The 13,573-nt window shown below is 42.2% G+C and overlaps 1 protein-coding gene across 2 annotated transcripts in view; it reads right to left on the bottom strand.

Annotated features, from left to right (window-relative positions):
• Nucleotides 1-13,573, bottom strand: part of B4GALT6 (beta-1,4-galactosyltransferase 6) — a 136,259-nt gene that overhangs the window by 7,698 nt on the left and 114,988 nt on the right. For both annotated transcript variants that reach the window (XM_073631517.1, XM_073631518.1), the window contains 3 exons: nt 9,937-10,124; nt 1,648-1,770; nt 1,378-1,479 (listed from right to left, as the gene is read on the bottom strand). In XM_073631517.1, coding sequence (XP_073487618.1) covers nt 1,378-1,479; nt 1,648-1,770; nt 9,937-10,124 — 413 coding nt within the window. The remainder of the gene's footprint in view (nt 1-1,377; nt 1,480-1,647; nt 1,771-9,936; nt 10,125-13,573) is intronic.

Here is a 13,573-nt window from a genome sequence, read left to right on the forward strand (position 1 = left end):
TATTCTCTAGGGTCTCTGCTAATAAAAATATATAATGTTTGGAGGTTCTAAGTAATGTTCTAGCAAAAAATATTGATTTTTACTTGTCAACAAAAAGTGCCAGAAAAGGCCTGGTCTTCAAGTGGTTAAGATTTGACAAAAAAAAACTGGAAGCCAATTGGTTTCTGTGCAGAGGTGCACCAGATTTTGCACTCTCCATTTTCAGTATATCAACCCCAGTGTGTAGGCATAGTTTTTTGAACAGATTTTTGATGCTGAAGACGGCCACAGAAGATGAACATTGAAGACACCCACAGAAGATGAACATTGAAGACACCCACAGAAGATGAACATTGAAGGCGGCCACAGATTAAAGCCTACCCAGCTTTGCTATCGCTTAAAATAGATTAATTGGGCCGGGCCTTTACTTATAGATGTGGCCGCTGTTTGGGCTCGGCCTTTACTTGTAGATGTGGACACTGTCACTCTGAATAAACTGTATGTGGCACCAGCTAGATGGAGAGGCAGATAGATGACATCACAATCCCCACCTCAGCCAATAAGGGGAAGCCTTGTATTCAGTTTTATTCTAGCAACAAGCCGAGAAGTCCCTATACTACTGTCAGAATACAATGCTGTATACTTTAGGTAGATGATGCTATGTATAGTTTACATAACATTGACTGCGGCCGCATGTATTAGGCCATCTTGACCAAAAACAAAACTACTTAAAGTGATAGCAAAGTTGAGTGATAAGTCAAAGTTAATGTAATGTTGTCCTTTAAAATCAAATGCGTTCTAAATTAGGCAGAAGCCAATTAGCTCACCAGTATGTTAAGGATTGTGTGATGAAACCAGAACACATTAAAGTAATCCAAACAAATATGGATAGAGCACACAAACTGTATAAAAAATTGGTATTCTGGTGATAAACGCATGACCACCATAACCACAAAGCTACCAGGTTGCCTAAACTGTCTAATAACAAGTGAGTCAACATTAAACTGGTGCCAGGTTTAGGTGTGTGCTTATTGTTTCAATCACTAACCATCATTCTGAAACTCACAGGGACCCCTGTCAGTCAGTCCTGAGAGTTCCAGATCTGGCCCACTAAATGAGCCTAGCCTGTATATCATAGTTTGTTCATCTTTATTCCTAACAATGTGACCAACTTAATGGCTTGCTATGGGAGCAGACTCTGCATGGGAAAAACACTCTAGTCATTAGAATATTGCAAGCCATGGCAATGAAGCCACCAACACTGATAATAGCATTTTACTTTATAATATTTTTCAGTCTGTTTTGGCTTATGAAGCATTCATTGTATTTTGGCTACATTTCATTCATCATGGAGAAATGAGCTTTACATCTGACATAAAATGAACAGAATACACTTACCGTCCCAAGAACTGGACCTCTCCCCTGTGATGGTGAGGAATCGACTTGTACTTCCCAAGGTCTCCTTCTGGTCTTGACACATTGAAGCCGGCATAATGTACCCTTGAAAGAGAAATAAATAGCAACAATCGGATATAAAACCAAGCTAGTGACCATAACAGCTAATGAACCAAAGTATCATTAGCAGACTAGGCAATGTTTAATTTTTGTTTTTCTATATAAAAAGGAAGCTAAGTAGATATCCTGCTTTAGTGCTGGTTGAGAACCTACCTGTTCCACAAATCATCGTCTTCTCCTCCCCATCCCCAGAATGCATTGGGAAATCCATTGATCTTTCTAAACTGCTCCACAGTTAAGCCACTTACTCCTCCGAAGAACTCATCGTATGGCAGACTAAAAAGAAAGAATTTCAAGAATTACGGTTAGAGAGTCTAGCAGTTGTCCTGCCTGATTGTATTTCCAACAATAAACTATCCAGGCTGTATTTATTTAGCTACACAAACCAACTACCCAAACTAGCTTCATTTTGTATCGTATAATGGATTAAGTCTTACCATACGCTTGAAACTGAATGCTCATAAGAAAAACAAAAGAAACTTAAATCAACATGCCATTCCAATACAGATTTTTTCTTTTAATATACATTATACTGTGTATTAGGATTTTGAAAAATTTGCTGAAGTTGGTGTAAGGTCTCAGTGATTCTACTTTAAAAGAAACTGCCAGGAGAATGGTATACCCCTTTGCTACTTGAGTCAACTCTATAAAGCAGGGGTCTCCAAACTTTTTAAACAAGGGGCCAGCTTACAATCCTTGAAACTTTAGGGGGGCCACTGGGAGTAGAAAATGCCTCGGGCTTGGTGGTCAGGAGGAGTAAAAAAAAAAAAAATCACATAGTGCCTGTGGTCAGCAGGAGTAGAAATAGTGCCATATTGTTGGTATCAGTAGAAGAAATGGTGCCCCATCATTGGTGCCAGGGGCAGGTATAGTGCCCCATCATTGGTGTCAGTGTTAGGAATAGTGCCCCATCATTGGTGTCAGTGGGATGGATAGTGCCCCATCATTGATGTCAGTGGGAGGGATAGTGCCCCATCATTAGCGTCAGTAGGAGGGATAGTGTCTCATCATTAGTGTCAGTAGGAGGGATAGTGTCTCATCATTAGTGTCAGTGGGAGGGATAGTGCCCCATCAGTGTCAGTGGGAGGGATAGTGTCCCATCATTAGCATCAGTGGGCGGGATAGTGTCCCATCATTAGCGTCAGTGGGAGGGATAGTGTCCCATCATTAGCGTCAGTGGGAGGGATAGTGCCCCATTGTTGGTATTAGTGAGAAGAACAGTGCTCCATTTTGTTGTCAGTTGGAGGAATAGTGTTGCAACATTTATATCAGTGGAAGGAGGTATGGCCCATCATTGGTGCCAGTGGAAGGAATAGGGCCCCACTGTTGTCATCAATGAAAGGAATTATGCCCCACCGTTGAGGTTGGTGGAAAGAATGGTGCCGTATCAGAAGGAGGAAATAATGCCTTGAATTAGAGGAATAGTGCCTCAAGGGCCACATAAAGGCAAGCAAAGGGCCACACCCAGCCCTGGGGACACAGTTTGGCATCCACTGCTATAAAGTAACACAGGTTGGATCCTCCCGTGTAGCTCTCAGGTTTTCTTGGAGCAGAGATTTTCCATAAAAGTGGTTGTATAGCTGCAAAAAATAAATAAATAATAATTAAAAAAATAAACTGTGAGGCAAAAGGCATAATGAGCTAGTATGCACCCCATACTAGCTCATTATGAAATACTTGCCTTAGATCGAAGCGTTAGAATCGCATTCCGGTCACCGCCGAGGGAGCTGACATTTTTCCCTCGGCGTCCTTTCTGGGTTCGCGGCTCCGGGGCTGTGAGTGGACGGTGCCGCAATGATGTCACTCCCATGCGCATGAGCCAGACCTTCAGAGCGCCCCTACGTCAGCTGCTGCATGCAAAGTGAATATCTCCTAAACCATACAGGTTTAAGATATTCATTTTACCTACAGGTAAGCCTTATTATAGGTAAAAATGTAGGTAAAGGGGTATACAACCGCTTTAATTGTTTCCTTTGTAGCTCCCCTGATGGTACAATCTGGTAACGTACCAGCATGGCTTTACACTACAACCTTTATTTCACAACTTCATGGTCATACATACAATGTACCCGGAAAGTATTCACAGCGCTTCACTTTTTCCACGTTTTGTTATGTTACAGCTTTATTCCAAAATGGAGTAAATTCATTATTTTCCTCAAAATTCCACAAACAATACCCCATAATGACAACGTGAAAGAAGTTTATTTGAAACCTTTGCAAATTTATTAAAAATAAAAAACGAAAAAATTACATGGACATAAGTATTCACAGCCTTTGCCATGAGACTCCAAATTGAGCTCAGGTGCATCCTGTTTCCACTGATTGTCCTTGAGATGTTTCTACAACTTGATTGGAGTCCATCTGTGGTACATTCAGTTGATTGGACATGATTTGGAAAGTCACACACCTGTCTATATAAGGTCCCACAGTTAACAGTGCATATCAGAGCACAAACCCAGCCATGAACTCCAAAGAATTGTCTGTAGACCTCTGGGACAGGATTGTATCGAGGCACAGATCTGGGGAAGAGTATAGAAAAATGTCTGCAGCATTGAAGGTCCCAATGAGCACAGTGGCCCCCATCATCAGTAAATGGAAGAAGTTTGTAACCACCAGGACGTTTCCTAGAGTGGGCCGCCTGGCCAAACTAAGCGATCAGGGGATTAAAGGCCTTAGGTGACCAAGAACCTGATGGTCACTCTGACAGAGCTCCAGCGTTTCTCTGTGGAGAGAGGAGAACCTTCCAGAAGAACAACCATCTCTGCAGCACTCCAAAATCAGGCCTGCATGGTAGAGTAGGCAGACGGAAGCCACTCCTCGGTAAAAGGCACATGACAGCCCACCTGGAGTTTGTCAAAAGGCACCTGAAGGACTCTCAGACTATGGGAAACAAAATTCTCTGTTCTGATGAAACAAACGCTTTGGCCTAAATGGCAAGTGTCATGTCTGGAGGAAACCAGGCACAGCTCATGGCCCGGCCAATACCATCCCTACAGTGAAGCATGGTGGTGGCAGCATCATGCTGTGGGGATGTTTTTCAGTGGCAGTAACTGGGAGACTAGTCAGGATCAAGGGAAAGATGAATGCAGCAATGTACAGAGACATCCCTGATTAAAACCTGCTCTAGAGTGCTCTGGACCTCAGACTGGGGCAAAGGTTCATATTCCAAGAGGACAACGACCCTAAGCACACAGCCAAAATAACAAAGGAGTGGCTATGGGACAACTCTGTGAATGCCCTTAAGTGGCCCAGCCAGAGCCCAGACTTGAACCCAACTGAACAGCTCCAGAGAGATCTGAAAATGGCTGTGCACCGACGCTCCCCATCCAACCTGATGGGGCTTGAGAGGTCCTGCAAAGAAGAATGGGAGAAACTGCCCAAAAATAGGTTTGCCAAACTTGTAGCATCATATTCAAAAAGATTTGAGGCTGCAATTGGTGCCAAAGGTGCTTCAACAAAGTATTGAGCAAAGGCTGTGAGTATTTATGTACAGTACATGTGATTTTTTTTGTTTTTTATTTTTTTATAAATTTGCAAAGATTTCAAATAAACTTCTTTCACGTTGTCATTATGGATGGGGTATTGTTTGTAGAATTTTGAGGAAAATAGTGAATTTAATCCATTTTGAAATAAGGCTGTAACATAACAAAATGTGGAAAAAGTAAAGCGCTGTGAATACTTTCCGGATACACTGTACAGAACTAATATGGTCATATATAAAAACTTTTTGTTATAATAAATATCCCCAAAAAATATATAAAAAAAACATTTTTTTCCCTCAAGTTTAGGCCAAAACGTATTCTTCTACATATTTTTGGCAAAAAAAAAAATTGCAATAACCGTTTATTGGTTTGTGCAAAAGTTATAGCGTCTACAAAATAGGGGATAGTTTTAAGGCATTATTATTAATAATTTTTTTTTTACTAGTAATGACGGCGATCAGCGATTTTTATCGTGACTGCGACATTATGGCGGACAGATCGGACACTTTTGGCGCTATTTTGGGACCATTCACATTTATACAGCGATCAGTGCGATTAAAAATGCATTTATTACTGTCTAAATGTGACTGGCAGTGAAGGGGTTAACCACTAGGTGGCGCTGTAGGGGTTAAGTGTGTGACACGACACTGATCACTGCTCCTGATTACAGGGAACTGTGATCAGTGTCCTGTCATTAGACAGAACGGGGAAATGCTTATTTACATTAGAATATCCCCGTTCTTCCTCACCGTAAGACGATCGCGGGACCCGCCATCACGCTCACGGAGCTCCCAGCGCACGCCTGCCCCTTAAAGGGCAACGTACAGGTACGTTAATCTGCCTGTACGTGCCCTTCAGCCGCAGTATATCTGCGTGAGGCGGTCGGGAAGCGGTTAAATTGACCTTTTCCTGAATCATACTATCGATGTACAGACTCTGATGGAGTCCTGGAAATTTAAGGGTGGTTTCACACTTCCACGTTTTTGTGTGGGTTACCCGCAGTTTCCAATGGACTTCTAGCACATTTTTGGTTCATTTTCTGAAAGCGCACCAAGCAAGTAGCATGCAGGACTTTTTTTGCGCTTTCAGAAAACGCACCATCTAACAGAAGTCTATGGTTAAACTGTGGGTAACCTACATGAAAACTGCATTTACATTCTGCTGCATCCGAGCAGGCAAACCGCAATGCAGCAGTATAAAACCACCCTAACACTTCTGAGGGCATCAGGCACTGTGCCCCAAGCTAAAAGAATTTTTACATGTGAATACGAGCAAATATGCGCAAGCGCTATACATCCCCATTTTTATGTTCTTTCTGCCAGGAATACCTAATGTTCATGCATCAGTACCATGTACAAGTACGCCAACATGTCAGTAAAATTATGTAGGACAAATTCTTCTTAAAGTGGTTGTAAACCCTTACATATACCCAGTGAAGGGACTATGCTCAGGTGATACACAGAGATAAAACAAATCCTCCCACATAAGTTGTACCTATTAATCTGCAGTCTTCTCTACATCTATTCAAAGCACACAATTTATGAGCTTGTCAGAGTTCAGAATAAGAGGAGGAAAGCTAAAATTACACTATGCAGAGTTCAGTGAGGAGAGCTCTGAAAGCTGACTGGAGGGAAGAGACACACCCCCCTCCACACAGCACACAGAAACAGAGCTGAGGCTGTCACTCTGCTGAAGGTCCCTCCCCTGTCACCATTTTTCTCTTGGTGTCAGGAAAAAATGGTCAGAAGTGATTTATGCTGATAGGAGAGGAACAAAGCAGCAGATAGGAATGACACTTAGTGCTCTGGATTAAAACAAATTCACGCTATAGAGCAGGGATCTCCAAACTACAGTCCTCCAGCTGTTGCGGAACTACACATCCCATGAGGCATTGTAAATCTCTGACATTCACAGACCTGACTAGGCATGATAAGAACTGTAGTTCCTGAACAACTGGAGTGCCATTAGTTTGGAGACCCCTGCTATAGAGGGATATGCTTTGTTCATATTTCATTTCTGAAGTTTAAAACCACTTTAACACAAGACTACTTGGGTAGCAATGTATTTTTGCATAGATCTTTGCAAAATTCAACAAAACAGACAAAATTTGCCTGACAGCCATTACAGGATAAGTTTGCATTTTCTAACCTGCACTGGAAAACTATGGACACAAACAAACTCAGTTCCAATCTTAATTCAAAGTGACTGTAAAGTCTTGATTTTTCGTATAAAAATAACAAACATGTTATACTTACCTGCTCTGTTGCAGTGGATTTGCACAGAGCAGCCCAGATCCTCCTCTTCTCAGATCCCTCTTCTGTGATCCTGGCCCCTCCCTCCTGTTCAGTGCCCCCACAGCAAGCAACTTGCTATGGGGGCAACCGAGCTTACTCACAGCTCCCGTGTCCATTCAGACATTGAGACCTGCCCCGCCCCCTCTCTCCCGATTGGCTCACTGACTTTGATTGACAGCCGAGGGAGCCAATGGCGGCGCTGCTGTGTCTCAGCCAATCAGGAAGGAGAATCTCAGACGGCTGAGACACTCGCGGACATCACTGGACAGAGAGGGACCTCATGCATAAAGATAAAAAAACTTCTGCCTTTACAAACCCTTTAAGTTATTGTAGGAGGGTTTAAAGGGTTTGTAAAGGTACAAGTTTTTTCACCTTAATGCATTCTATGCGAGGGAGCTCGCATGATAGTGTTGAGTCCCTGCAGGGTGGAGCCGAGACAGCCGCCGAGGGACCCCAGAAGACCAGGTTCGGGGTCACTCTGTGCAAATCGAGCTGTACAGTGGAGGTAAGTATAATATGTTTGTTATTTAAAAAAAAAAAAAAATTATCTTTAGTGATCCTTTAAAGCAGGGATATGCAATTAGTGGACCTCCAGCTGTTGCAAAACTACAAGTCCCATCATGCCTCTGGGTGTCATGCTTGTGGCTGTCAGAGTCTTGCTATGCCTCATGGGACTTGTAATTCTGCAACAGCTGGAGGTCCGCTAATTGCATATCCCTGCTTTAAAGGATAGTTCGAGAAGCTTGATATCCCTGGTGCCAGAGATGTTGTATTCCTGGCTGCAGAAAAAAACATATCACACCTCATAAATAAGCCGTAATGTTCTAGCCCAAAGTCACCATCTAGCTACTTAAGCAAGCTATTGGAGGTCTAATCAACGGATCTTCAGGAAAATTTGAAAATTAGGAAATGGGCTCACTAACAGAATTGCCTGCTTAAAGCTCTTTCGTACAGATGCAGTCGGTGATCACATCACTCCAGTCATGGAGCCACTGTTATGTTAGTAGTATCTTTGAGTAACAGAAACCCTAAAAAAGATCAACTGATGGAAGAACTGGGAAAGCAAAGAACAACTCGGCTTCTCGCTTTTCCAGTGCACATCTCTGGCAACAAAGACATGGTAAACAGTAATAACCAAGTGACGTGGTGACAAATTCCAGAGATAGGAATTCATAAAAACACTACTTAGTTTAGACAGAAGCCACTCTTATGTACATTGGAACAGCATAGCAATTTTTAAAGCATTCAGGACACTGGAATGACAGACGAATGTACTGGCACCTTCAATGGAAGCCATAAAGGAGTATGACTAATACCAGGGACTAACTTTTGTAAGAGTTTTTGGCAGATTTCAATAAATCCTTTAATATGAAGAGTTGGCAGCTGTTGCCATACGTCCATGTAGATAGGAGAGGGGACACAATTTCCTATCAAGAAGCTAGGGCATTCTAAAGACACTACATGGAACAATCTGCCCCATTTAGGTCTTAAAAAAGAACAGCCTACAGAAAACAGGTTCTTTGTCTTAACTGGAACAGCTACGTAAACAGCTAAATATACCTTGTAAATCTATAAATGTTCACGGTTTTACCTGCCAAGTAGTAGTCACAATTTTGGCTAGCTGTTCCTGTGATACACACACCTCTGCTACAGTGTGATTTACTATTAGCGATTTCGCTCACAGAACACAGGGGATATCATCTACAGTATATTGTTGGGGAGATGCCATAGAAAGCTGCACTGTCTGGCTATACAGCATGTAACAAGTATACCATTGCAAAGCCTTTGCCAGGTAATGCAGTAAAAATATATATGTATTTCAACTGCATTTAGCGGTTTTAGCTGGACTCTGACTTTAGGGAACATGCACATGGCATCTAGAGTCTGCATACATTTCCCAGGACCTACAGCTGCAGCCTACAACCACCCATAGACATCAATGCTAAAGATGCAGATGTATGCATGTATTTGCCAGGGGGATGCGTAAATCAATTGCACAGATGTATGTCCCGAACGCAGGTAGTCTGTGCTCGGAGCATATATTCATGCGCATGCTTTATGCAACCTCCGGGCCCATAACCCAATACATCTGCAGCTTTGTCAATAGGCAGCTTTATTCAGCGGTCGTGGGTCCTAGGGAAATGTTTAACCAGACTCTGGGTGCTGTACGGCCACCTTGCAGCCATGTGCATGAGCCTGTAAAATTAAAGCTAGATTGGGTGCTATGGGCAATATAGATGTTACTTCTTCCCGCCTGCTCCGGCATCCCTTTTAAAAGTTGGGAACATCAGGGGAAGGGAAGGATCAGCAATCATTCAGCAAACCCGTTGTTGCAGGAAAGAAAGTCTCCCGATTCCAACAGCAACACCGCAGTACTGAAAGGGGTATACCTCCTGCCGGGTCATTGTCTTTTTCCAGCGGGGAGTGGGGGGGAAGACAGTGATTATTGCTAGTAGCTATAGCAGTCGCTAATGATAAATCGCAAGAGAATCCGTCAGGCTGGTTGTACCCAAGTTGATCGATTAACTAGGTACATTCAGCCTACCCATTAATGGTTCCTGCTGAACCAGCTGAGATTGGAACCGTGTATGGCTGGCCTAAAAGCACTTTGATACATGTGGCTTAGTATATTCAATGAATGTGAGACAAAGAAAACCTCTACTTACATGTACATGTACTTGTCAAGTTTCGTTGCAAAATGACGTGGCATTTCTCCACAACCATAATAATTTCTGTCGTTCTCAGGAATGTGATCTACATCATGGAAAAGAACACAGTCCCACTTTCGATCCTTCATGGCTTCTTTAAACCCAACATTAAACAGCATTGCTCGATTGAATGTCTGAGTACCAGCCTGTAAATAAAGAATGAAAAGTTCTAGAGACTTACATTTTATCACTTTCAACATACATATCTGTAGTATAGAAATATATTACAGCGCACTGCCACAAAAAACTTGGCTACCGGTTAGCACTACTGCCTTGGAGCATAAGGATCCTTGTTTCGAATCTCAAGCAGGACACTACCTGCATGGAGTTTGCATGTTCTACCTGTGCTTGTGTGGTTTTTCTCCTACAATCCATACATATGCTGGTAGGTTAATGGACACTTGTCTAAAGTTGGCCATACACAGATTAAATTTCAGTTGATTCCTGCTGAATCGGCAGATTTGTCCATACATGCCATTCACTGTAGATGTGGGAATCAAGTGTTTTCTATCATTCAGTCTGCTGGGCTGAATAAGAGAAACCTTGATATAAATGTCCAGCTTATATTGGCCCTAGTATGCTTGTGCATTTCAGATTGGGACCTTAGGTTGTATGCTCCTTAAAAGAGAAGTGTAGCCAAAGGTTTTTGGCCATACTTCTCTGGTGGGTCACAGGAGAGTACTGCTCTCCTGTGACCCAGAATCTGCCGACAGCGGGCTAAAGTCTGCTGTTGGCTGACGTCGCAGAGCCGCTGCAGGCTCCGGAAGGATCCTGACCATGTTGTCGGGATCCACCCAGATGCCTGATCAGTGGCTGGCTCAGCCTCTCAGCGTGTGACTGAGAGCCAGAGTAATTCGCTCCCACCTCTTCCCAGCCCGGCGCTCAAGTGAGTTCTGGAGGGATACAGCAGAGAGTGATGACTGACAGTCACAACTCTTTGCTCAGATCTGACCAAGAACTGAGCAATCAGCAGTCATGTGTTTGCTCAGTTCTCAGGCTAGATCTGGCAGGGGATAGCTGCAGCATTAGACCCAAGCTGCGATTATTTATGTTTTTTTTTTTTTTTTTTTAAACAACCCCAAACTTCTCTAAGGACAGGGACTGATGTGAATGGACAATATAAAAAGTACTGCTTAAATAGTTCTTTAAATAAATGCCTGTATAAATAAAACTTTAGCTTTATTCCTTCAGATTAGGCGTTGACTGAAATATTGAAAAATCAGTAAACCATGGGATTGCCAGGCGTATGGCCAACATATAATGGCTCAATCAAAAAGTAAACGCACCATGCACACAAAAAATTGATGAAAAAATACCTAATAGGACCACAGAGTTCCCCAGGGAAGCCACCAGTAATTTTTATAGATCCCTTTAAATGAATATTGCCTTTAAAGCTCTTCTGCTACAGCAGACAGGGAGCCTTAAAGAGAAACTCCACTTATGTTGAGGAAAAAAAAAACAATCCCCTCTGAGCGATCAAGTACATTACAGGGATTAACAAACTTTGTTGCAGAGTCCTACCTGTTTCTGCTCTGAAGAAAAAGCTGTTTGTTGTCTGCAGAGTGAATTTTAATGGGAGTGACCTTTTCATTATTAATTAACTGATGCACCTGCAGGGCTCTAATGAGGAGGGTGGCAGGGTCTGTGTGAATTTAGAAACGATTAACCCTTTGGGATTATCTCAGCCAAAGTAAACTTTTGTTGCAGAGGATGCCTAATATCTGACTTTTATCTTTATGCAAACTTCTGGGAAAATCAGTGATCCAAAAAACAAGCAGGAAATTACATTTCTGCGGATGTTCCGTGCACCAATGGTGAACGGAACGCCTCCAAGTTGCCATGTTGCCTTGAATTTTACAGAAAATGACAGCACTGTACACTGAAAAGGAAGTGTAATTTTTAATAACTTTCGATTACAATATGACTTGTATCCAAAAGTGGAATTTGAGCTTTAAAAATAATCTTTATTAAAAAGTATTATTTCTGTATACACCTTTCATGGTCAACCACTAGGGGAAATTCCATGACACTGATGGCACTATACCTGTGCATGTTTACTGAAGAGATTAATAAATGTGAAATGAATGAAAATAATAAATGCCAGGGGTTTGTTTAAAACAGGCTCTATAAAATAGGAGGATTTCCTGTTCCTTTACTGAACGAGGCTCTGAAATTATTTTAATGTATACATAATGAAAGTCCTATACTGCTAACCCACAAATTATTGAAGAAAAGAGGCCAATGTCATGTATTGCTCATGAATGTATTATTGTAGGTATTTTCTATGCTATAAACCAAGAAATCCAACACAGTGAGCTGTCAAAAGGGGTGTCAAAGGAATCTGAATACAACATTGTGTAAATTACAGTAAATATACCAAAAATATAAACTGGTATTTCAGCATAAACAGGTTTTCAGTAAGTATCTACAGCTGACTTTGGCTAAATACATTGTCATGCTCCAGCTTTCTACTATCTCTAAAATGTGTCAGGAACACAATGCTGGTTAATGTTCTGAAGGTATTTCCCAGAACTCATATTACTGGTAATACCACCCACTGTAGTGAAGTCAACACAAAAAAGGTAAAAACACCCCGATGTGAAGACAGCAGTGATATCTGCAAGCCTACCAAAACGATAAAAAAAAAAATCGGCAAGTGATGTTCTAAAACATGAGCGCGCAACAGAACTATGCCACTAGTCGTGTCCACAATAAAACCCGACTGGATACTACCAATTATTGCTTGTCAATTCTTACTGCAGCACTTCAATAAATGGGCTTGGATGGAATTATTATTTAAAGGAGAAGTGTGGGAAATCAAATAAACACATGTTCACCTATATGGCTGCAGTCTGATGCTGTAGAGCTGGTTACCGCTGGCTCTAAGACTGAGAACTGAGCGATCACATGATCAGTGATTGCTCATTTCTCAATCTGCTCTGAGCAGAGAGCAGTGACTGTCAGTCACTGCTCTCTGCTCTGATCCTCCAGCACTCACTGGAGCACCAGGCTGGGAAGGGGGTTGGAGCGGCTGGCTCAGGCTCTCAGCAATGCACTAAGGCCCCATTCACACCTGAGCGTAGCGGCGGTTTCAGGCAGAAAGTTGCACAATTTTACCACGATTTTTGCCGGGCACCAATGTAAAAAGCAGAAAAACGCCCAAATCTGCCTAAAAAAAAAAAGTTGCAGAACTTGTTTCAGCATCAGGCGTTTTTGGAGCTTCTGGCTTCAGGCTTTTTGGAGTGGACATGTGAACCATCTCCATAGAGAATAATTGATTTGTTTCCAAAGTGTTTTGTAGCTTAAGGCTTCAAGCTACAAAACGCTCAGGTGTGAATGGGGCCTAAGAATGTGAGCCAGCTGCCGGCCAGGCATCTGGATGGATCCCAATGTTATTCTTAGGATCCTTCCAGAACCTGGAACAGCTCTGTGAAATCAGCCAACAGTGGACTTTGGCTCATTGTTAGCTGATTCTGGGTCACAATAAGACAAAAGTAAGTGCACTCCTGTGACCCACAAGAGAAGTATGGCCAAAAAAGCTATGGCAATACTTCTTTTAAAGTATCTAATGGCAAAAAAAATGTACATTTTGAAT

Source organism: Aquarana catesbeiana, linkage group LG05 (genome assembly GCF_042186555.1).
Source record: "Aquarana catesbeiana isolate 2022-GZ linkage group LG05, ASM4218655v1, whole genome shotgun sequence".
NCBI lineage: Eukaryota > Metazoa > Chordata > Amphibia > Anura > Ranidae > Aquarana > Aquarana catesbeiana.